This window comes from Rhopalosiphum maidis, chromosome 2, assembly GCF_003676215.2.
Source record: "Rhopalosiphum maidis isolate BTI-1 chromosome 2, ASM367621v3, whole genome shotgun sequence".
Taxonomy (NCBI): Eukaryota; Metazoa; Arthropoda; class Insecta; order Hemiptera; family Aphididae; genus Rhopalosiphum; species Rhopalosiphum maidis.
The window spans coordinates 73,893,715-73,921,047 of NC_040878.1; the positions used below are offsets into that span (position 1 = coordinate 73,893,715).

Sequence of the window (27,333 nt, forward strand, 5' to 3'; positions counted from 1 at the left end):
TGTACCAAGAAAACGATTTTTTACTATTATTATAAATAGACGTAGCGTAGACGTACACGAATGACGTGAAAATTACAGATAGTCGTATTTATTACGTCGTCATACAGGCATATTACGATGTATAATAATTGAATAAATTATCTGCGCATAATTAAAACGCGTAATGATGATGGTATGCAAAATTCATCGTTTTCATCCTTACCGCTATCACGTGACAAGCCAAACACATATCGCGTCGTATAGAAATTATATTCATGAATAACACCAAAAATTACGCCGAGAAAAGACAGTGGGAAATTATTAAAGATAAGGAAGATCATACGTCAATTGCGTAGATCAAAATAAAGTATAATAAACAACCAGCAACATAAAACACAATATATAAAAACAGTGTGATATACAAAATAGGTAGTAAACGCGAGCACAATATAATCTATTTAAAATCGTGTAGATTTTTGACGATCATTAGATTGTTAATATTATTATTATATATATTTATACTTATATATCTTTAATACGATACCCATCAGGCACGACCTTATTTATGCTCAGCTTTTTTCTTATCTATAATTTCAGGCTCGAATAATAAACGTTTCAATATATTTTGTGTACAATATTTCGGTAGTCCAAGCTATTGATTGGCGTTTTCTACAAAAACTGGTCTAATAAATGATTTTCTATTTATTGTTTATTTTTGCATCGTATATCGTATATATATCTGACCGAACGAATCGGTTACCATTTACGTATTCTACGCACGAATCTCTAAAACAAATAACTATGCTGCGTACGTTGGTTAGGTAACTACCTAGTATAGTTGTGTTTAAGTCGGTCAATTGTTTTGCATTTCGGCTCGATAGTTATTTGTACGTCCACCGCTTTATTAAAGTTATAAATTTAATATATATATATATATATGCATAATATTATGTATTGTGTTTGCTGTTTGAAATTTTCGGATCACTGATCGTCGTACTTACTCTTGCGTGCATCCTTTTACAGCATAGAACGTGATGCGGGTCGTTCGATCTCGTTTCACCGTAACCACATCGTTCGCCAATACTGGAACATTATAATATAATAATATATCGTACCTATAATACCTGTGCATATTGTAATAATACTATAAAGTGTGTGTACGTTTCACGTCATTTGCATACGGAAAAAGATAAAATAGTTTGTGCACGTCTTTGTCCGGCGATATTATTATTTTATCAGATACATGTGTGTGGAATGCGAACGATTTCGCTTCGGGAAATAATTGCGACAAAGGAATATCGAATTATTCTATTTATTTATTTGCGTGAGGGTGAAACGATGGTTTTCCACGTTTGGTACGATCAAAAGAAGTTGAACGAATAATATAGGTATACATCATACTAGATAAAATATTTATATAAAAAAAATACTTTACCCAACGACTGTAGTGGTTAAAAATAAAAAGTGTTTAACAAAAAAAAATAATATACAGCAATCAATAGTATATATATATATATACACCTAGTACCTACGCAATGTTATATGATATCTTACACATAAACGGTATGATATTATGCTTTTCACATAGTAGAATGTCTTATGACGGAAAATACCATCAGAGATATATAATATATAATATATTTATTAACCAATTTGAAAACTAATTTTATCCAGAATTATTCATATCCAATAGGTATTTGATCCAACGTCATGGTATTCGTAAAATTACATTAAACGACCCTCGGAGACATATCAAAATTAATTCGATTTGATTTATATTTTCCGCAATTTCATAATACGTATTATAATATTTCGGTATGTGCGCATAATTAAATGATGTATAATTTCATTGGCCGATGAATTCAGAATGACGTGATTTTCTCGGTATCTCCAGGTATCGACTTGTTGTCACTCAAGAATGAGAAACGTTCTTATTAGCAATTCCATATCAAGTCCCCTTTTAACTGATCAAACACTGTGTTACCTTATCCGATTCAATGCACTTTTACTCCCGGTTTGGCTTGATAGCTGTTAATTAAACGACGATAATGACGAATAATCAAATCGGTTTATCAGTACTTATCTAAAAGCTTTCGGTGCTTATAAATAATAATAATAAAAAAAAACCCGTAAAATCGAATCAATTACGTAATGATGACAAATATATTATAGTTACTGTATCTTTGCTATTGATCGAGAGCTTCTAGCTTTGCCGAACGTCACAATAGTATTTAATCGATACCGCACGCGCGAGTACAACTATACTATGCTTTGATAAATGAGCTACAATATTATTATAAAGACCTGATTCAATCGATTTATGATAATTAAGTCAGTTTCATGAGTTGTAAACCACCATAGCTCTTATCACACACCCCCCTTAACGCACTTAACTTTACCAAGTTTGAAAGCTGGCATTAGTTTGGCAGCGTCGTGATCACAATATTTACTTGGGATGCAGTTATTAATAACTCCATACTTACGAACTGCGCATACTTCAAGAAAACGTGCACCGCTGCAAGCAATTTGTTTATAAATTATTATCTTAAGATTATTACCTACATATCATTTTAATGGAAAACACACCATTTATTTAACCAGTCGTGTTTCACAATTCACTTATTCACAGATATTATTTTGTATTTAGATTTTAGAATCAAATATTAAAAAAATACAACTATAGCTTACGGAATAATTTTTTTTCCAAAGTTTCATTAATCTTAGCTGATTCTAAAATAACGTTTTAATATTAATTAAAATGTCTTTTATTATATAAAAAAAAAATAATATCTAAACATTTGTATCTGAGACGATTTTATTTTTTTTTAATCATTGTTTCTTCACAAAATTAAAATTCTTGAATAGTCTTAAAGTCTTGAAATTCAACGACGCTGCATTTAAAAATGTATGTATACTCGTATATATTATTATTAAGTACTATGCGTGACGGATTCGTTAATAACAATAAAGTAAAAAGGAAAAACATAAGTAGATATAAATCATTTGTAATTCTAATAAATCATATTTTAATGTGTAGTTATTTTATTATATTGTAATTTCAAACGATAATTGGATGTCATGCAATTGGCAGGTTCGGAAGAAAATATAAAATAATTTAGTCAAAATCGTAAAATGTCGCTTCACTGTATTTCTGCGTATTACACATTACTGTACAATACCTATTATATTATTGTGTAGTCATTGAGTTTTATTAAAATTTAGTCCAAACACAAAATATCTCTTTGTAATCTATAATGTATTCGGTCTAAAAATATTATAATAATATATTATTTATTATTTAAATACATTATACATACGACTAGTTCCACGTGTGTAAAGCCATTATTAATGGCGTCCGTCATAATACGTGTTCATAATGATAATAATTCGCCTAGAAGTCTATACCTAGTAGTAATAGTAATAGTAATAGTAATAATAATAATAATAATAATAATAATATGCCAGGTAGCTACTTGTGTCCGGGGCAGACGGATGGACGTCGATCGAAGAAACCGCAAGGATAAAAATAACCTTACGGAACAACAATAAGCAATTATTTTTTTACGACTCAGTCACAATAATATTTTGCACCCAATATACTGTATATTACTATATTATATTATAGTCGGCCAAGTATATTATTATTACGCTATAGTAGGAGGTATGTATATTATACGTATTATTTTGTCTCGCGTGTTTATGGACGACTCGAAAACTCTAAATCGGCACAACACGGGCCCGTCCGCGCTACTCATTAAATATGTACGTCCGAAAACATCGAAGGCGTCCGCTTTCGTTGAATCTTTAATGCCTAGCAATTTATGTACCCTCCCCGCACTGAGAGAAATCGTAAATTTTTTATTGCCCATCGTCAGACCGGGTCCTTCCCCCTATCACAGTGGTATATAATATACATTGGACATCGTGAACTTGGGGTTGATCTAGAATAGTGTAATACGAATAATAGGCATACGATAATTTTAAATCACATTTGTGTATCCGCACAACCGTGTGTGTGCGTTTGATTTTTTATTTAATATTACTATTTTCTAGGAATATTCTTAATTGATACTTTATAAAGCAATTGTGCATTTTATTTAAAAAATAAATTGTTCAAAACATTTTTAATAAATTAAATTATAATATATGTCCCCAAACACTGTTCAGATGCAAATTCGACAATTATTTAAAGGGGGAGCGGCTGCAGTACAGTTTTTGTAAGCCTTAATCAAACGTTTTCATTAATTTGTGTCCTGTGACCAGAAAGTATATTTTATTTTGATAATTTTCATTTTAAAAATGCAATGCAATATATCAATTTATATAACCTACGTTATTAGTATGAGAATACCGCATTCATTCGTTCGAAATATGTGCGCGATAAGCATCACGTTTGAGTTTGACATGGCCACTTTTGGCGATAACCATCAAATAATAAGTTCGGATTAACAGCTGCACAGTTCTGCAAAAAGGTAATAATAAAATAAACACACACACACATATATAATATATACACCTAGGTATAATATAAATATAATATACTAATACTACAGCTCGTTCGTATTGGGTATACGATATAAGTCACAAAAGACTTAGTTTCGACAAAGCCAGACACAATAATAATATCATAATATATTATACTGTACATAATAATATAGTACCCGCGGCCGTTTATAATAACATACGGTAGTCTTTCAAATTTTGGGAAGTTTTGAAAGGCCTTTCAGCAGCTATATTATAATAGCTGTGCACCTACCCCGAAATACCTGTATCAGAATAACGATAATAATATTTTACAAGACTCAGTTCACTAAACAATTTCGGACGGTAAACATATTCATAATAATATGCACACAAAGTAGAGGAGTTATGAGAATCTTGACATATTTTACAAAAATTTACAATTTTAAGATACTTACTTATAAGTTGCTTAAAATATTGTAATATCAAAAAAAGTGTATGCGGGGATCTGGATAATATTCTTACCTAAAATTCTATACCAATTCAATCTCGATTTAAATATTATAGAAAATATAAAAAGTAAAATCGATTATTCTAAATGCTAAAACGTGCCGCGTTATATGTTATAATAAGATAACTGCACGTCGCACTCTAAAAGTCTAAAATATCCATCGCAGAGAGATAATGACGTGTTATGTTGTACAATATAATACGACGTGTGCCGTGTCATTGGATTTTGAGATTTCGTTTACACAATAACGGCGCGTGATATGACTTTTTCGTACATAGAATTTCTTTTCTGGCACCGACCACGGGATTCGAAGGTACTATAATATAATATCATTTATAACATCATATGAAATATCATGATATCGTATTTGGATTATCCGTTAAACTCCCACTACAGCAATGAAGCGTGTGCTTGCATTTTTGATAGTCCGTTCCGCGGCGACTTCAGTAGTGGCTTTTCTATCCAAAGTATTATTGTACATAATACACTATACGAAGTGCACTCATCTGGAGGCATTGTTGCAGTAGCTGCTATTTCGATTCCATTTTCGATTTAAACGGTTTTTAATGCCGAGAACTCCGCGGCCGCACGAACGAATTTTAAACGAAACGATACACACAATATTTATATTTATGATTTACGACCTACCACTGTGGTGTCCGTGTAAAAATATGATAATATTATAATATAAGATATATAATATATGACATTATACGTTGACGATTTACCGCCTTGTCGCGGTCCTTCATACTACATAGTACATATATATATTATTTATTGCGTAACGCGCAGTAGATTTATGCATAATAATATTATGTGTTGTAAATAGTAGCAAGGATATCTTCGAGTTATCGTAACGTGGTAACTCATATCTGAGTTTATGCGTTGTTTATATAACTAGTAACTTTTTTGTTTAAGTAACGTCTAATTAAACGAACTAAATTGTATTCCACGATGTTCAGTTAACTGAATTTCCAATCAGTTGTAATTTATAAGTAGTTTTACTATTAAATTATAGATTGGCAAACTATATGATGCATGTATGTGTATAAATATCTACAGAAAATCACATTATTACGTCCAATCACATTAATTTTAAATTCCTCAACAACAACATTGATTTACTAAGTTCGATGTTTAAAGATACATGTGTGTCACGCTCCCTTAAATAATTAATTAATGAGCTAATCAAAAATTAATTTAGATAAATAATTATTAACTTGTTTTTGTGTATTTCGACTAAATTGAGTTACTTTTATTTATTGTTTGTAATAAACTTTTTTTTATTTAACTTCTTGTTTTTACAAGTTGATCAAATGAAAAGTAACTTCAAGCTTTAACCTTAAACTATACGTTTTTGTAAAACTACCTAGCTTGATAATTTAAAAAAAATGGTTGACTTAACAAACCTTGGTATATTGTAACTAAGGCTGCGAAGATTCGAACAAAATTATTTAGAACGTATCGCGTCACAGAAAAAAAAAATAAAATGCACCTCCGTCACACACACCGAACTCGCCCATGTTTAATATAATAATATGTCGACCTCGCTTCTCTGTATTGTCCAGTACATATAAAAACATAATATCCGTTATATTATTATATTATACTTTATATATATATATATATATAAATTATAAATATGTGGTGTGTGTACACGGTGTTAACGTACTGATTGACGATGTCGGCGATTGACGTATTGTAATATAACGAGAATAACGTAATAGGAAAATACATTGACTACAATAATAATAATAATAATAATAATAATAATAATATAAAAACCGATTTCTAGACAATAATGATATTATCGAGTGACCTTCGTACACGTTAAAACTGTCTCGACTTATTGTAGAAAATCATACCATTTGCCTCAGCGTCCTTCGGTTTCATTTTTTTTTTTTTTTTTTTTTTTAATCAAAATTCTTCATTTCAGTTTTCATAAAAAATATTTAAAAAAAAAAATAAAAACAAAATAATGTATTTGTGTACAGTACCATTATAATAGTTACTATATTTATTTGAAAATAACCTCTGTTCCGAGTATTTAATCAAAATATATAATCCCTTTTGGTTTTCCAAAATAATTGGCTTACATAGTTTCGCTTCCGAGTAGCTTTGGGGCAACCAAATATTTCGGCGGCAGATTTATTAAAAATGTTATGCTCGTGTATTGTTATTAAATAGCTCTTTATTTAATATTATATTATGCGAAAAGGGGGAAAACGTCGGATGGGATACATTGGTCTGAACGTCAACATTGCGTACACCAGAGATACCTTATGCGGTGCGCGACGACTTTATTAATACGGAATTCCATCATTCGCTGTCAAAACACATATTGGAGTAACTCCGTATCAAAACACGAGGGATGATGTGGCTAAAAAACGTATGGGCATATATTATAAAAAATGTTAAAGAAAAAAAGGGGTCGCCTGAAATATGTTCAGGTGTCGATATTATTATTTCCGTCGTTTTGTTCAGTCGTTACAATATTATGTTATATACTGTACTATGCATGTATTATTGTTATTATTATTATTACAGTCTGTCGAATTTTTATTCGTTACGCTATTCTACCGACGCTGCTGTAAGACGTACTCAAACATTTTATTATTATTGGTGTTATTATTATTATTTTTTTTTATTATTATTAGTACTATTATTTTTTACCAGAGATTACGATAAAATCCATTGCATGATACAATTTTATGGCACTCTCAACTAAAAAAACGGAATGTACACTCTCAGAATAAAAAAATTTAAATTTAGTCTCGTTCGTATTCAATTATTCGAAACGTTTTGTTTGAACAGAGCTGGCACTTGCTTAACAGATATTTTATTCTACACGTACAATCAAAAGGTTCTAAATTGCTCAACCGAACTCGATCAATATAATAATATCTACAATCGACGAACTCGTACAATACATTATTTCAATTACAAAACAATAAATAGCCAAATTTTATGTACCAGAAATAATGGATTGATATTTTGAAAAGAGTAAAAGTGTTTAAGACATTTGCAATGTTTTCAATGATTACGTTAAATTATATATTAGTAATCTTTTTGACTTAGTATTGAATAATATATTATACGTTATTATATTATAACATGTAATAGAGTTTTTTACATGAACTATGATAAAATAATAAAAGTAGTCTTATAATATATTCTAATGTAAAATCTTTCTACCCCTGAACCGAGCACTGACCTGTGAACATTTTCTAAATTAGCTTTGACGAAAACGTAACGGTAGTGAATCGTACATAGTTACTTTAAATACATTGAAAAAGATATTTTAGTTTATTTAAATGTATAAAACTTGAGTTTGTCTTAAAGTGTACTTTATGATTATATAACACGAAATAAAACCATCAGTAAAAATAAAATTTTTTGATTAGTACAGTAAAAATAGTGGCAAAAAAAAAGAATAATTGCATCTTTATTGTTGTAAATAACTGTTATTTAAAAAAATATATACATATATTTTCACCAGAGAAAGAAAATAAAAACTCTGTTCCTTAAATCACCGTCGTTGCTTAATATACAGAAAGGCTTTTGGTGTAAAAAATAAGCCTTTCGCCACTCTTCCCGGAAACGAGTAACGCACACACGCGCTTGTGAATTCATTTACATAATTCGATTCGTAACACTACGAATGTGCGTTTTTACCTCCCGAGCCAACGACACGTGTCTTACTAGCGAGCGTACAATATAATATATTATATTATAAGTCAGACTAAACTCTAACTCGACAATACAAAAAATCACGATTTTTCGATATCACACTCGGCCGAGTTATCAGCCGGATAAATAGTAATTTTTTAGCGGTTCGATTCTGTAATATATGCGCATTACGATATTATAATATTATGTACACGCGCGAAGTGTACATCGCGTCTACGGATTGGCTGCCTCGGGCTGTTTGATAACACTCGCGTGTCTCGCCGCTCGCACGGTGCCGAGCTTATGAAACGGATAAGGAAAAAAGAAGAAGTACAAAAACCAACTGTTATCGCCGTTCCGATTTCTGGCACCGCCGAGGGCCGAGGATTTGCGGCTTATCTCGGGGGGGTAGCCCTACGCACGTTCTTTCGTATTCCGTTCGTCGGACGTTTGCAGATTATAAACGTAATGCACTACACACCTAACACACACAAATACACTGCACAGATACATTATGGTATTATTTATGTTATCGGAGCGTGTGCTTTTTATACGTCATCCATCCTCCGCCGGGGCCCCGCGAAATGCGCCGCCCGAAAACCCGCGCGCACGTCGAGTGTATATCGTACGAACCTACACGCGACTATATACGGCCTGGGGTGTCCGATCCATTAGACGAATACAATGTATATACGCATAATACATAATATTATTATTGTACCGTCCTCGTATACCGCGGTCGTAAATGGAACCGCCGCGGAGTGTCCTATATATTATTATAATATACCGTAGTTGCTATCATAATAAATATATATATATAAATGCTTAAATATTATATATTACGCGTTATATACCCTTCTTGTACATGCGCATCTGTCACGAGACTGTGTTCCTACTGTTCCCGCCGCCGCGGGCGTCACGTGCGCCGCAATTATTGATGATTAAATCGGGATTTCGACTCCTCCTCTTCGTCCTCCGCGTCGTCCTCAATGTCGTAGTCATCCTTCACCGCCGGCGCGCGCCCGACCGGAGGGCGACGGACGAGATGGCATCGCCGGTGCCGCCGATCGACAGGCTATTAATTTATTTTTTTCTTTCATTTCTTTCCGCCCGGTCGTGTGCCTAGGGGGGCTGAAAATGGCGAAATACCGGGGAAAAAAAATCTGCCTTTAATCTCCCAAAGAGGAGGCGTTTGATTTGACGGCGGTGGTGACTTCGAGTTTTCGGAAAACCCATTTTTTCCCCAAACGTATACAAACGCCGTCTTATTATTCTAAATTACATTATTTCCTACTCAGTTTTCATCGTGTTTTTTTCCCGCCCTACCCCCACACACTGCAGCCGTTAAATCGCTCTAGATGGAAAACCGCTGCAGGGAGTGGGGTCCGGGACAAAAGCTTTGCTCCAACAGGCACCAAAAACTCTGAGAGAATCAGATGTCGTCACACTGTTCGTGACGCGAGTAGCATTATACTGAAAACGCTCCCCTACCCAAAAAGGGTTGTGTGCGTTTTTTTTTTAATCACTCTTAGTCGAGAAAAGTGATTTTCAAAACACGCTTTCTTTTTCTCACGGTAGTCATATCGTCCGATCGTTAATCATAATTAAAACTCAAATGTTAATGACATGAGTGCACAATTGCAAATGACAAATTCAACATTCGGTAACGTTAAAATGATGATGAATTTCCCTTATGTAAACCTATTAGAGCACGATATAATTTACACACGCGATCATCAAAACGGTCGATTCTATAATATAAAACCATTACCATAACATTATGTTTCATAATATTATTCTCTTAAAAAGTTTTACGTAAAATAAAATATCTAATTTCAAAAATACAATGTATTTTTTTTACACTTATTATATTACTTAATAATATAATATAATATATACATATAATCCAGTTTTTAATTTGTAACACTTCTATTTTTTTTTTTTTTTACAAAGTTTTTAAATAAACAATAGTTTTATAATGTACAAATGTTGCTTACAATTAATAATCTATTAAATATATATCTAAAACTTTTATTGTTTTATCCTCCTTCTTATTATTATTATTTGTACACAATAATACAGCTATAAGATAAGTATCAACTTGGATACTACGTAAACAGACATATAACGAAATAAAGTTTGACCGTTATTGAAAAATGAGATCGAAGTAAACATTTCAAGTGACTGTTTGTTATAGGTACTTGAAATCAACTGTGGTCTGACGAATTCATTTTTTATTAGATTTTTTAAGCAATACTATGGAATAAACGAACGAAAATAATAAAACTCTAATAGCGTGTTTGGCAATGTAATATATTTTCAATGGTTTTCAGAGTCGTAAAGGTAAAAACATATATCACATAAAAGTCCCAATTTGGAAATACTTAAAACTTTTGGAGAAGATCGAAGTATTTTGAACTTTGGATACATTACCGTAATGAAATCCAATATGTAAGATTAAAAAAATAAAAAAATGTAATTCGAGTAACTTAACTACCATGACAACCATGGTGTTATCTTACAATGTATCTTTTTTTTTTTTAATCAAGTAATACTACTAAAACTCTATTTTCGTACATTATTATGTCTACCATAAAAAGCAATAATTTTCAAAACTTTTAAAATATTATAAATTTCAAAAACCTAATTTACATTTTAGTTTTCAAAATATCGGGTGCATTTCATTTTCATATTAATGAAAGTCAGATTAAAACTTAACATATATTATGGGATCTCCACCCTAATTAATGAACCGGCTTTTAAAAGTAAAATGTCCTGTGTCAGTGCAATTTGTTAAAATGTAAATAGATAGAAAATGAGGGTTTATGTTGCAAAACAAAATACCATCATAATTTACATAACAGTGTAAACATTAAGTCGGGGAACCGTTAAAAACAAGAGTTTATTCATAATACTGTTTTTGTATTTTATTTTTTTTCATTAAATATGATTTTGGCTGATCTACTGGATTAAATTAAATTCATGTATTATACTTTGTGTTTTTCTTTGAAAACATATAAATATAAAAACATTAATTTATGTACATCAAAAAGTAATATAATTGCAGCTGACGGGTGTGCAATGTGTATTGAAAAATATATTTAATTTGGTAAATAATATTTAATATTTCTTATATAAAAATTATTTTTTTAAACACTTTCAACTTTGGTTCACATTGTCGATCGAAAATCTTTGATGTTGTTGGTAAAGCAGTCCCAGCAGAACTAAATGATAAATTATTATGATTTATCAACTAATCATAAACACAAAATAATTATTATATGACAGTTTAAGTAAAATAATAATAAATCGATTTATCATATTTGTGTACACTTGAGGCTCTATTAGGTATAATAAACAATAACCTTATCGTGTTTGAGGATGTTTATAATTGCATAACCAATGGAATCACTATGTGGATACTAAATTATTTGAGAAATATGATAAACAAAATTAATAATAACGGTTATCTAATATAATAATATTTATATTATATTCGGTTGCCCGAAAAATTGAAACCCCATGTCGAGATGTAGTTTTTTTATTATATTATGTAACATATTTTTTTTTTATGAAACATTTATTTTTTTTAATCCTAATTTGTTGTAACTTTTTTTCAGGCGTTGATAGATTTCATGTTTTTATATAACGGTGTTAACGTTTTATGTTTTAAATTTGTGTTAACAAAATTACAACTCATTACCTCTATACGGTACCTATATAGATATTATAAAACGCAAACTTTGAGTTACATTAGTTTACTTTTATCGTGTTCAAAACTTTTGATTCATTGACCAATAAGAATATCTCCGCACCTACACTTTTATACAATTTTATTATTACAAATTTTTCATCGGATGATATTAATCTCTTTTATCTATTATATTTGCCTTTTGTCTTTATAGTTTTAGAAAATGCATTTTTACTGATTCCGTTTTATTAAATAGTCTATAGAAAATCTTTAGATGTTAGACGATGCTATTATTATGGGTTATAATTAAATCGCGAATAATCGAATAGTTCTAGTGCGTAGCCTTTATTCCACGGTAAAAGTCTATAAGTATGGACTCTCGTTTATAAACCTAATTTTCAATGAGAAAATATATTTTTATGGAAAAAAAATGCTTCCGTAATTTATCAAAATATAGCGAACTCGAGTACGTCCTATTATAATATTAAATCGCGTTTTGGCATGTCGACCATACGCGATTAGACCCTTCGTTTAGTGAATTATACACTGGAGCGTATGCTGCGGACCGCGGTGGACGTTTACGTGCCACGGCCACGACCCCAAAGTGGTCAGATGTGTTGCGTATATTATTAACATAAAATAACGTGAAACGGTTAAAAAGGCTACGCTGTCCCCTCAACGGCGTCGCGGGGATGGGATATCCTAAAAAAAACTCGCCGAAAAACAATAGAAAATAAACAGAAAAAAACGTGTTTTTCCGTTTCGACGAAATAATACAATTATGTTATTATTATTATTTTTTTGTTTTCCCCCGAACCTACAACCGCTACCCTCCCACGGGAACGGACGCACGTGGCGTTGACCGTAGGCCTGTATACGGCGTACGCGCTGCGCGTATTTGCCATTATTATCGATCTCACTCGGTCTCTGTCCGACGTTTGGTCGGGATTCGACGATGACAATACGGTTTTCACCGCAAATGCTTCACTACCGCAGCGGATTATTGCTGTCCCGTCGACACAACAATAACGCGCAGCGCGTTATTACACGTTATTTATGCCCACACATGCGAATGTAGGCCATTCTACCTCCAGTGCGTTCGTTCGAGAGATATTTAGGACATTTGTCTTCCCGGGAAAAAAGTAAAAAAAAATAAAATGTCAGACAATACTCCCTCCTATAATCTATTTCTAAGGTATTACATTTAAAGTTCACTTAAAATTAAGATATTTATTGCTGGCAGGTGGCCGGATTAATAATGAAAATGTCCCTGAGGCTTGCAAAAAATAAGTTTATTTCTGTGAGCCACATATTATTTCATATTATATTCTTCAGCTTATAGAATTAAATATTAATAATAATATGCATATTTTTAAATAATAAACTAAATGATAAAAGAACATTTTTTTTTTTTAAGTATTATTTTATAATATTCTGTCCGAAAACTGATTAAAAATTGTATTAAATAAATAATTATGACAAATACTACCATCTAAAGGATTTTTTATTTTATTTATTTAAATTAATTATAATGATTAAATAGCAACTAATTGACCAAAATTGATTTTGTTAAAATAAAAGGATTAAATAAGGTATTCTATTTTTTTTTTTTTTTTTAATAATGCTTCCTGTTTGATGAGTTGAACATTTTTAATCGAATAATATGATCACATTAAACTTTAAATTAGGTTTTCTACTATAAAAAAAAGAAACGAAAAACCAATAAATAATAAAATAAACACATAACTGTTAAACTAATACGTTTAAAATCTTCGCTGGAATCTAAGATGAGAGCAAAAATAATTATTTACTTATTTATCTACTACGTCTTCTTTTCAACCTTTATAATTTATTTTCTTTTAAAAGTTTATAAATATAACAGATGAGAAAACTACAATGTACCTATGGAAATATTTTTATTTTTTAAAATAAAATAAATCGAGTACAAACATTTAAAAATGTAACGTCCAATATTGTGCATTATTTGATAAATAATATATTAGTTAGGTAGCCATAAAAAGAACAAGATATGTGTCGATAACGTATAATAAAAATCCATTTTTATGTGAACGATCATTTCGTGTTACCCATACATGCAATTTCATACGCTCTTGTGATATACACAATATATAATATACGTTTACGTCTATTTTTCACTTGACGGTTAACGTCTAAAAAATTATACATCTCACTTTTTCTTAAACATTTCGATTTACGATTCGCATTTTCAGGTCTTATGTGTTAACAATGTATTTTCTTATTATTATTATTTTCTTTTTTTTTACATTCCCGTGGTTAAAATGTGAACAGTCTATAACAATAAATGTATATATCGATAATACCTAAACGGCATAATTTTTTTCAGTCAAAGTCGATCGATTTTTACATCGGTCCGTTAAGACTGAGGGTTCATCTGGTATACGACCGCGCATATACGGTGTATTCAAACGCGGTGTGGTTTAGGTAATTAGTATGTAAAAGGCGCTCCTACGCACACATTATTATAATATATACATATGCCCGCCCCGGATAACCGACCAAAGTTGTGTCTTGCTGTGTTCCCTCCACCGCTGTTTGTCTAGCTCGTCCCAAAGTTTTCTACCTGTGCGCGCGAGTGTGTGTTTGTGTGTGTGTGTGTGTGTGTGTGTGTGTGTGTGTGTGTGTGTGTGTACGCGTTACACGTTATCTCGGGCGCGTGTCCAGGTGCGTGATTAATTACGCTATATTTTCTATTGACGGGAGAAACGTGAAACCTCGTATATATAATTAAACGCTTCCGGGTATTCGCCGGCAGAGAGACCCGAAACTTTGGATTCCTCTCCGCCGCCGCATACGAAGAGCCAACTAGGCCGGAGACGGGATTGATGGAAAAAAATACAGAGCACGTATTTCGAGCGATTATTGTGCAGTATAGGTAGTTTTTTTTGATTTCTTTTTTTTTTTTGTTTTGTAACTCCGTCGGAAATTTCATTCGAAAACTTCCCGATGGGATATATTACCATCACTGTCGCGCGGGGTGTGTCGGAAGGGAGGAGAAGCTGAATTTTTTTAGTTCTGGTCGTGTTTTTGTACCAAACACACTAATATATAGTTTATAGTATATATACAGGTACATCGTTTACGCCACGCCCGGGTCCGGACATTAGAGTTAGTACCCCATCTACGCTACACATGCACGCGTTTTGTATATGATATTGAATTATGTGCCCGGCCGAAATTTTCAAACAGATTAACGTCGGAATTGCCTTAAAACGGATTACGATATTTGTTACTTCATTGTTTACCAATCAGATGCAAACATTTCAATCTCGCTTCAATTTGATTTTTTTCTACGGCGATTTTGCAAAATCGATAAATCATCATGACACAATTGTTATGTTCACTATAGATATCAGGTTATTAACAATTTATACGGCACTTATGCCACAGACTTAACAATAATATTAAGTAACCGAGATTTGTTATATTATTGCTTTTGCCTCCCGTTCACCTATAGGTATACCTTGATTTATACTTTTTTCCCTCGCGAAATAGCTCCCCACAAGGTTTCATTAATAAATTAAGGAGCTTGGTTATTTACTCGAATTGATTGTCAGTGGCTTTTATTTGTTGTGTCCGATTTGGAGAACCCAATTTGTCGTCTTGGCTGTTAGACCAACCCCTTATATCGAACTTTTGGTTAAAGAAAACAAAAACAATACCTTACCCTCTATTTTGGATTCGTGCCAGCCAAATTGTTTGTTTCGATTATTTCCCCTGTTTTAATAGGCACTCAGTCGTGTAGTTGAATTTTCTAAGTAAAACGTAATAACTTAAACACAACTTCGGTTTACACTACATTTTGTAAATATGTGCTTTATATTCTATTCGTTTATAAAAATGTAAGTCCTCTAATACATTGTATCCAATCTCCTTGATACAATTGTATGAACGGGAACGCATAATAAAATAATATATGACGATATTTTTGTATAATATCTTTTCAAACATTTTTTTCAATGTTTTATTTATTTTTGTTTTTCATCACCATTACCATTATTTTTATTTTATCCCGCTGAAATATGTATGATTTGCATTATAATACATGACTTACTCCGTATACTTTTAAAAATATTTGTTTGTAATTAATTTGGATTTTTCTTATCCATCGAGTAGGTAAAATTTTATAATAACCAAATCTAATGCATAAGTAGGTATTTAAATTTTCTATCAAATTCAAACTGTATACTCTAATTAAATGAATAAAATAAAAACGCCTTTTATACTTAGAGACTTAGAGCAGCAATTTATTACAAAAGAATGTGAAAGTTCACTATTATGCGCTTATACCTCCGTAACGTCCATACAATGAGTAATGATTAATATACGTATCAAAGTTCAGTGTCATTATTTACGTGCATCACGTAAATTATACTTAATGAAATCAACAATATCACCTACTGCTGCTAACATTAATATATTAACAATTGTACAATTAAAATAATAATGAAATCGTTATTCATTCGCTAGAAAGTATACTATTCTGAATTAAAAACCAGAACATTTTACATTTTTGCAATATACTAAGAAATCGCAAAAGAGTGTCGTGTCGTTTATTCGAGATTCTTAAATCTTGACTTCTACCCACTCTGGTTTTATTAAAATAACAGTTATTTAAAATATATTGTTGATGCCGGTCGAGCGAGTAAGAGGTTTATCCGAGACTTTTCTGAATTCGAATTAGTATCTGCTCATCGGCACAGACGTTGTCTAAAATGTATACATTTTATTAAACTGAAGGGCCCAACCCCAAGCCCTAAGGAGTTCGCTCTTTTCTCTGACGGCGACGTCTATACGTTCTTTCAACGCTCAGCCGAGGTCTTCAAGACCGTGAGCGCGTGAAATATGTAATCGGTTAAAAGCCAACGACGGCTGTCAACTTCTCCGCAGCGACAAGTACATAATTAATATTTTTCTCCTTTCATCACTCTTTTCCATTATTATTATTTAAAAACTCCCTCTTTCGTTGATCTGATCTTTCCATTATAGGTGACCCGATTTTAAAAAGTCATTCTTCCGAGATAACTACCCATAATAACAAAAGAAAAAACACGCTTTATAATTTTTGTGTAAAAACATACACATTGTCTGCTAAAAAAATATATTCATTTTTTCCCACTCGTACGTGTTTTGTGTTAAAAAAAGTCATTTGCCACGCTATTTTTTTTTTTGTTTGCACTTCACGTTTGCGTTAATTCAAATTTACATTCAATTACTATGTATTTTTTTCGTACGCATTCTATGACACTCGACTATAGTAGTTATATGACGTGATATGTCTTTGTATTACCTATTTTGGGATTTTACAAGCTAGTGTAGCTTTTTCAACAATTATTTTATCGAATTGGTGTTTGGATTATTTTTTTAATGTGTCGTTTATAAATCTGTATGTACTAAATTTTTAAATTTGCGCGCATCACCCCGAAAACTCTAATTTAACCGAATTATCACATTGTATTGAAAATATTTTTATCTCATGGTTAAACAATAATTTTCTAGACGCATTCATTCAATATATATTTTCAAAAAGTTTTAAATAAAAGTCTTGTCGGACGTTTACTGCAGAATGTCCAATAACTTTCGAAAAACTGTAAATAATGTGCAAAGTTTTTAATGATCAAAGTGAACAGATATTATAGTTGAATTTGATTTTTCTTTCGTCAACACTAGTTTTACTTCAATTGGTTTGTACAATTTGCCAGTGATAAATATTTATCACCACGTTTATGTCAATAACTCATAATGTAGGTCTGTAAACGTTGTCAATACCAAACCGTATTATATGCGAACACAATACGTACTCGTAAACGCCGTCAATGACGTATCGTTATATGAATAAAATAATATATATTCCTCGTAACTTTGTCTAAATATTTAACGCATATTTTTGTTTCTTTGTATTCGCTCTCATCGTGGCACAATAACATACGATAACACTGTCGCAGTATATCATCAAAACGTGTGCGAAAACTCTTTATTTGTACGTACACGTTTCGTCGGTGGCTAGGGAAAAAAAAATTAAACAGAGGAGAAAAGCACTTGCGCAAATAATGCGAAGACACTGATGCTGTCTGCGTGTGTGTATACTTGTCGTTGGCGGTGTGTTGTTTTATAATGTAACTTTCCGCGATTGCAAATTCATGTGTTCCCCGCCGCGGGGAGGTTTCGAAATGCACTCTGCTCGTCGTCATCAGTCCTCACCGCCGGCGCACTGACATCTAGCACAGGCGACGTTTTTTTTTTTTTTTTCGCCTGCCTTCCCCTACCGCCTTTCTCGGTATGACAAAATACGTTCTAGTGGGATATTATATTATATATACACGCGCACGGGTGCTTGCGATCCACTACAACATGTACATACTCTGCACGGCGCATAATAACAACAACAGTAATAATAATAATAATAATGATAATAATAATAGTAATAACTGCGACGACAATGAAAGCCGCCGGCGACGAGGGGGGGGGAGCGATGTTAATTTAAAACGCGCCCGCCGGCTGCACTATACTAGAGATGAGCTTCGGAAGCGCATATTATGTATACAAATAAATATTTATTATATATATATATAAATGCTGCACGTGCGTAAATATATTTTATGTTTAGTTCTGTACACCGTGAGCGCCACTCTGTACATATATTATGACGTGTATATGATATTGCCACTTGACCGGTGAGCAAAACACGAACGCTACCACCGCCCACACCGCGCACCATTCTTAGACGGGAAATATCATTACGTTCGCCGCGTAAATGAAAAAAAAAAAAAAATGAAAATGTCGGAACGAAAATTGTTTGACGAGTTTTGTTTTTACAAGTGTCTCCGCGTGTGTATACGTCACAGTGTCAACACTCGTACGTGTGCCACGCGATCTGCTCATCGCCGCCGAAGTTATTTTTAATCAAACCAAACAGGCCACGCTCGGAATAATAAATAATTTATAAAATTTTATACGCTATTATGTATACGCGCCGTACATACAGTTCGAAGGATAGTCACCTGTCATATTATAAACGGACGTTTTAAATTTTTATTAAACCCAAATCTATCCCCCGGCCATATTGGTCGAATATAACATGTATATATATTATTAAAATATAGCAAACAAATATTGCACGGTAGACCGGCACGTGCGTTACACACACACACACACAACAACTCGTTCACTTTTCGTGCATGTCGTGGCTGATAATGATTTCCACCCTCGCGCATCGTCGTCGATCTTCCAAACATATTATACTATTATGCAATATAAATGTGCGGCGATCCTCGTTCGTAATAGTAAGCATATGATATTGTATAATAATTTATTATATCGTATTACGCGCTCTTCGCTCGCTACGTGCGTATTAACATTCACGGCAGCGCAACCATACATACGCACATGCACACACTCGCGCCAGACGTCGAGAGTTTACGCTATTGATTTTACGACTCGGGGACGCGGTTTTCCGCGATATTTTATCTTTCGGCAAAACATCCGCGGAAGCTGCGGCCTTTTTGGAGCGGTTAAACTTTACCAATAACGTACACCACACGCGTGTGCTATAATACTATAGGCGTAACGATAACGACGGTGTCGTATGAATAATAACGATGTCATTGGCACACGCACAAAATTACAAGATATTATTGTCGTACTGAACGGTGTCCTTTTATTTGTTTTTTTTACAGACGTCCTGTGTGGAAAAGCTCCGCGGATCATCGAACATCCCACCAACATGACGGTGGCACTGCACGAGCCGGCCACGCTGAACTGCAAGTCCGACGGTCAGCCGGTACCGGAAGTCCGGTGGTACCGGGACGGCCGTCCAGTGGATTTCGCCGGTAGCGTTCGCAAGGCCCTATTGCCGGAGGGATCGTTGTTGTTCCTGGAGGCGTCGCAGGGCAAGCGCGACTCCGACTCAGGGACGTACTGGTGCATCGCTCAAAACGAGTTCGGTGAAGCTGTTAGCAGAAAAGCTAGCTTGGTCGTCACATGTAAGTATACCGATGAATCAGTTAATATGTTATCCCTCTACGTAAACTGCGTGCATGTAGAAATCACTAAAATTCAATTTACATATTAAACCAAAGAAAGCAAAGATAAAATCACAAAACTAAAATGGAAAATAATAAAAATACGTTAAGTTACCCTTAAGTGATAATGAATAATTTAAGAATTAAAAATTTTCGTTTTTAAAAATTCGCTAGTAGGTATTGGCTTACATAATGTTTTTGAAATTACCAACTTTCCGCTATATATCATTATATTCCATCGATTCGTCTTATCCTGAGTCTGCTACGAATTTTTCATATATTTTCATAGAATTATCGTAATACTTACTATATTATACAACGAGTATTAATTAATTTATGAAAAAAAAACCGGTAAAAATTATTTAAATGTATTGAATAAATTGTATACCAATAAACAAATTCCTTCCCATTTCATTTTTTTTTTTTTAAACAGAGGGCAAAAAGTACATTTTTAAACGTAGGCTGATTAAAATAAAACGTAGATAGTTTAATTTATAACATACATTCGTATACATTTAAGTGTTAAAATTATTACTGTGTTTAATTTTGCAATATAAATTGCATATTATATTATTAGTATACAAAGAAATTATTTTTGTAAAATATCAATTACGCGGTATTTTATATCATTGCTCTAGCGCTAGGTTGTTATTACGTCGAATAAAAATATAGTAGTTAGGTATATATTTAATAATGTTCAAGAGCAAAACGTTATTATAATCTTATCGAGAACATTGAACTTCCTGTAAGTGCAACCAGAATATAAGAAGAAAACAGTGAAAACGTCTTGACCGAGTGCATGTTAGAAACAGACGAAACTTCAAATGAGATCGGTCATCTTTAGTAGTCCCCGTTCTTATTATAGAATAAGGTTTTAAGTACACGTTTGTATTGTACAACGTGATGGCGTCATTAATCAAAGAGCAAACGCCCCGAGGGGGAAAATGTACGTAAAATCCAAAACTCTAACGATTTAATCGATTCAATATTGTTTCAAAAGTTTCGAGTGAATAAGAGCTCATTGACATTTTTTTTCCTTTTAATATGTTTCCGACATTGTCAAGACACTGCTATAGTGAGTACTATAAAAATCACAAGACTTGGTGATAATCGGCGTACACGCTCCGGTGCGTGAATTTAAACATACCATGTATATTTAATTTTTTCAGCCATCTGATCGTCGTACTATTAATTAAACAGTCAATTAATTAACGTTTAATCGCCGGTAATTAAAGTCCATTATGTACTATTTTTTATATATACAGTACGGGCTACTCTGAGATCGGGCCGCAGGTGTATGATATATTATTATACCCGACCGAATCGCATTAAAATCGTTTAATGTTCGCGTCACACCGGCGCGGGATAATAATATTTTGTTCTTCCGTACTTTACCACGATCGAATCATACATCCCTCTGACTATCGAAACACGTTATCGACCCGTAGTTATTTCCGGCCGACTCGGCTGATTCCGCATGCGTCTAATTTTTTGAAAGTGTATAATATATACGATTTTGGTACACACATACACATCGTTGAACTCGTCGGGATTGACTTTTATCGGGCGGCCCCGTTTGTTAATTACAATGTGTTCCGGCACATAAAATACCGGAACCAAATCGCGTGACGACGGCGCGGCGCGTCGCAGTTGTTGTGTCGCGATCGGATCCGTCCGTATAATGACATAGTCAGCTGCCGGGTCGCTGTATTGCGTTTCCTACCGCGTAACCGTGTTACCTACCCTCCAAACCGCCCGAAAACGCTATAAAACATAGCGGCAATAATAACATAATACATCGTCAGCCATCGTCGCGAACGGTTTTTATCGCGAATGCGTTTAACCGAAGAGACCGGACTACTGAACGATAACTATGTATTATGTTATCGTCGTCGTGATCACAATCGCGTCGAGTGGTGCATGTGTGGTATTATGTGTAATATTTATTACGGGGGCACTCCGCACGCCTCTTACGGCCCGTCGTCGACCATACAATAACATAATAATATTATTATATACTGTACAATTCAATCCGCCTACAGCTCTTTAATTCGCACGCGTGTTTGAATTTGACAAAAACGTTTGATGGCAGCCGAAAGTAATGTCCGGGAGGGGGTGGTGCGGTGGAGGACACGATTCGGTCAGTCAACACGCGCGTGACGGAATATAAGGGGCTTATTGAAGCGCAAAACAAACGGCCGGAAGCAGTTTTCTTTAGACACACTGGAATTGAGTGAAAATAAGGGGCTTTTTCCGTGGCGGTGGCTGTGAGGGTGAGATGAGGTGACCGGAGACGACGTCAGTCGGTTGTGGTACTAGTTGTGGAGGTAGAAGGATGGAGAGGAGTTCGAATGGAGGGAGAAGCGAAGACAAACATCGACCGGAAAAATGGTCTTGTTTGATGTTCCCCGGGGAAACGTCCGAAGGTTTTCTTTACTCTTCACGAGAGGCACAGCTCTTTAAAACCCCTAAACTTTTGGTGCGTCGGACCGTTTCTCTAATTAATGGACGAGAATCGAATAACAGTTGATGGACGTCGAATAAAAAAACTTAATATGTGAAAAACGAAGAGTGTGTAGAAAGAAAAAAAAACGAAATACAAATAATGGTTGTGTGGGTAAAACGAGGGTCTACAGGATTTAGGAAGTTATATATTTTAGACGCATACAGGTTAGGTTAAAATATGATTTTATAAAAGTGTATAATTCATTGTTTAAGTTAATATTTTAATTTTTCAACAAAATATTACATTTTATTTGTTTAATATTTTACTTATCTTTAAAATTGTCTTTTATTTTAAAATCATTATTTGTGTATAGATTGTTCACTTATACCCTGTTTTAAAGCAAACAAATTGAATGCATAATGTTTGTTTATTTATAACTATATAAACTTGATATATTTTAATGAGCAGATTTAATGTCCAAATATTTTATTGTCTATTTCACTTATTTTATCTGAATTTATAACGATTTAAACTAGAATATATTAATTCAATATTCTATGCAACGAAATTTCTAGATCATAAATTCAAGTTTATGGCTACTCATTAAAAAACTTAAAATAAACTCTAGATGTTTAAATAATAGCGAACCACTTGAATATTTTGTAAAAATGTAGAATTTTAATATTACTACCTACTAGAACACAACTTATTTTTTCCAAATGGAAAAAATCGACATAAAAATGCTATTCCGTTCGTTAAAGAAATCATGCCTTATTACACCGTAGTTTAACCATCGCGGAACGTGATCCAGCGCGGTTAATATAATGACTATATTATTATTATTACTATTATTATAATTTATACGTTTTCCCAATAACCGTATAAATCACGGTTTATACAGTGGTATACATGTATAACATTATATAATGCACTTATACTATAGCCTTAGTGCGAGGGATAGAGTAGAATAGTAGAAATTAAATATAATCCGTAAGGCGCCAAATCTATGGATTTCGTTGAGACGTAAAGAAACGAGATGAACGAGATATTATCGTGAAATGTTTGTGTGTGTGTAAAAAACGGAAAAAAAAGACAGATAAATAATAATAATAATAATAATACGAGCGCCATACAGCGAAACGCTCTTTCTGCGTGGTACCTCTCTCCAGACCTATAATATATTTATATACCGAGTCGTGCCGCAAACAAATGCAATCCATTATCGTGCGGATTGGATTCCGTTGTCATTTTCTCTTTGACAGCCGATTTTTCCCATCTCTCCGACACGCGTATACGCGACATATACTGAATATATATATATATATATAGACGTTTAGATTTTGTCGCCCGAAGAAACGTTTGTAAATTATTGCTTTTATCGGAAATATTCACAACGAGCGCCACCTCTACATCCACGCGCCTGACATTGTACTCAGTCGTTGGGAAACAGTCTATAATGAGAGCGTTTTTATCGAGCTGTTTCTAAAAAAAAAAGAAGAAACTCGTATAGACTAATAATAATTGCAATGTGCGACGTGATGTTGTATATATTGTCGTGTATATTATTATATATAGTTAGCCGTTACCGCCGATATCGTTTTGGCAACCAAACGTTTCGTTTGGTATTTTACGAATTCAATCGATGTATATGTATTTTTAGACCAGTAGAAATGGCCAATTAAAGATGTGATGACGTTAAGTAAGGTTTATCTATGTACGAAGCTTAGAAACGATATATCTTTGTGTTACAGTTTTCAAACACTACTGATGCGTGTTAAACGGATAATTTTATCTCGCTTACTTGGTATTTATTAGCTAAAAATATACGACATTAAATTAAAGTAGCGCTCAAAAGAAATACAAATTAAATATTTCACATCCCTGATATCATTAAAGTATTATTATTATTATTTTTTATTTCAACGATTACGAGTTTTGATTTTGTGAGGAACAATTTAATTTTATAGTTCATGTAAACTGTGTTTCAAAATAACACACACATAATTTTAGACGTAGACATTTTTTATAGACATTTTAACCATTTGGTATGCTTCGTTAGTTCACTTTGTGGTACGAATAAAAATATAAATGTTAAATCGAAAAAAACTTTGTTTAGTAATAAATAGCAAGAGTGCAATTAAGGTATCGAGTTAGGGTTTAAAACAACTGTTTTTGATATTGTGTCACGCGAGTTTTAAACGTTTTCATTGTTTAGTCAATAACGTCATGATATCGTAATAATAATTCAAACTAAATTGATTGGAATACTAAAAAAAAAAAAAGATAAAAATAATAATTCACTCCACTGTAGTTAATATCGTTGTTTTTAAATGAAATAAAATGACAACAATTAAACATTAGACAAATATTAACTGTACCGTTTCTAGTGAAAAATGAAAAATGTAAAAAGTGCTCGCCGTAAAAATAAAATTAATTAAATTATTATGTGGAAAACTAAAGAACCGTGTCTTTAAGCTTTGGAGTCGTAAACTTTGCAGTATAAACGTGTATAATAAAGCAATTTATATTTGGCTTTTGGTGTTATGATGAAGTTTTGGTTCAAGATTTAATTAAAAAAAAATACGCAATGAATCGTTTGTTTATTTTTATTTTCGTTTGAACATTGGTACACTCCAACAATAAATGTAGGTAATTTAACGGTGTCCCGTTTTAATTCATACGGTGGGGTGGGGGGGTGGGGGGGGTGGCGAGGCGAGGCGGGTAGTTTTTAAACATTTTCCAAACGGGAAAACGTCGTCGAACAGTAACGCGAACGCTGGCGATAGTTATTATTCGTTTGATATGTGCGCGAGTACCTTACTCTACTTTATAATATATATTATAATAATACAAAAGCTATGTGCCGCGACCCTTCGAATTTGTTGTCAACGCTTCAGTTCGATGGGAGGTCTAGTGGAAATAATAACAATAATCGCAAAAGTAATAATAACGTCGATGATAACAATAATGGTAATAATAACGCATCCCATGATTTGCATGGGGTAACACAATGGCGACCAGGAAACTGGACGACAATGAGAGACAAAATAACCGGCCGCCGCGTATTGTTATACGGAAATCGGGAAACCACAGCGACGCGACGAAGTGCAGATGGTCACAAAAAACCGTGTAAATCATATTATGGACAAATCGTCGCGATGACACGTATGTAAAATTTTTAGCAGTCCTGTTGATCGGTTTTTTATTTTTCTACATTTACCTCGTCTCGTAACTGAAAACCAATCGTGCGCCGATTTAATAACTTGGACGGACGAACCTATCGAACCGAAAAATCACATTTCCGATCGTTCGGAAACGCACGATCGTCGCCGTTGTTACCGAGAAATTCTCAGACGGCCGTTTGAACTTTTAATTTCATCTCGTCTTTCGATCTCCTAAGGAAGCTTTAATTACATCGACAATTTGAGGCTCTACAGCGTAGTTTTGGCTTTTATGAATACAGAAATATCTAAAGTATTATTGAAGTAGGATTAATCATGCGATCGTTAACGACTCCAAATTTGTTCATATCTAAATGAAACCTAACGTATAGTATACTTCGCTAACCTTCAGGATTTTTTTGGTTAGTTTAAAAACTTTACGCTATGAAAGAAATTTTAATTCTTTTAAATATGTTTAATAACGTTCGCTAAATTCAAGATATTACTTTTTCAATACCAATAACAGAAAATTTAAATACTTAAAAAATATTTAATTGAACAGCGTTACATATCATTATAATATTTTACTTAAACGTAAAGTTATGGTTTTTTTCGATTTTACATATTATTATCACTTTATCAGCTATTATAATTTAAGAAAATATTTAAAACGTATAAGGAATAGTAGGTTTAACGCTTCCAAAAATTCTGTTTTTTAAATTGTATCACTCAATCGTTTTTATTAGTATTATCATTCCATTTTTATGATTTAAATCGAGTTTTGTCATTTTAAAATGTGATATGAACAGAACGAACTATCACGAACAGCGTACATTACTACACACTATATAGGTAGCACGTCTGCATTGTATACATCAAGAATATTTGTAAAATATCATTGAAGTATACATCATTAATCAAACGCGCAAACATAATATTGTTCGGTGAATTATATAGGTTTTTTTTTCCAGTTCGATCTAGTTTGATTTACATAACTTAAAAGGTCGCATATACGGTGCCCGATTAAAAAAAAAAACTTTCGTTACTCATAAATCAAATACGTTCATACCGCTACCGATACACACTTATATTTGCTACTGGCTATTTGTAATATCCGTGATTGTACTGACATTGATACGCTATTAATGTACACGAATCCATCAAAAGATATGCGAAATGAAAATACTCCCGATTTTACTGAAATTCATAAACTATTATAATATATTATTAGTATTATGTGAACAAATTTTAATACTATGTGTTTTTTGAACAACCATAATACAGTTTGATGGTTGGAAGTAATTAATTAAAATACAAACTATAAACTATTATAAAATAAAAAACAAACTATTTTA

The 27,333-nt window shown here is 32.9% G+C and overlaps 1 protein-coding gene across 1 annotated transcript in view; it reads left to right on the forward strand.

Moving 5' to 3' along the window:
- Window positions 1-27,333, forward strand: part of LOC113553632 (protein sax-3-like) — a 68,476-nt gene that overhangs the window by 18,201 nt on the left and 22,942 nt on the right. The window contains exon 2 of the mRNA XM_026957060.1: window positions 20,027-20,332. Within this exon, the coding sequence (XP_026812861.1) occupies window positions 20,027-20,332 (306 nt within the window). The remainder of the gene's footprint in view (window positions 1-20,026; window positions 20,333-27,333) is intronic.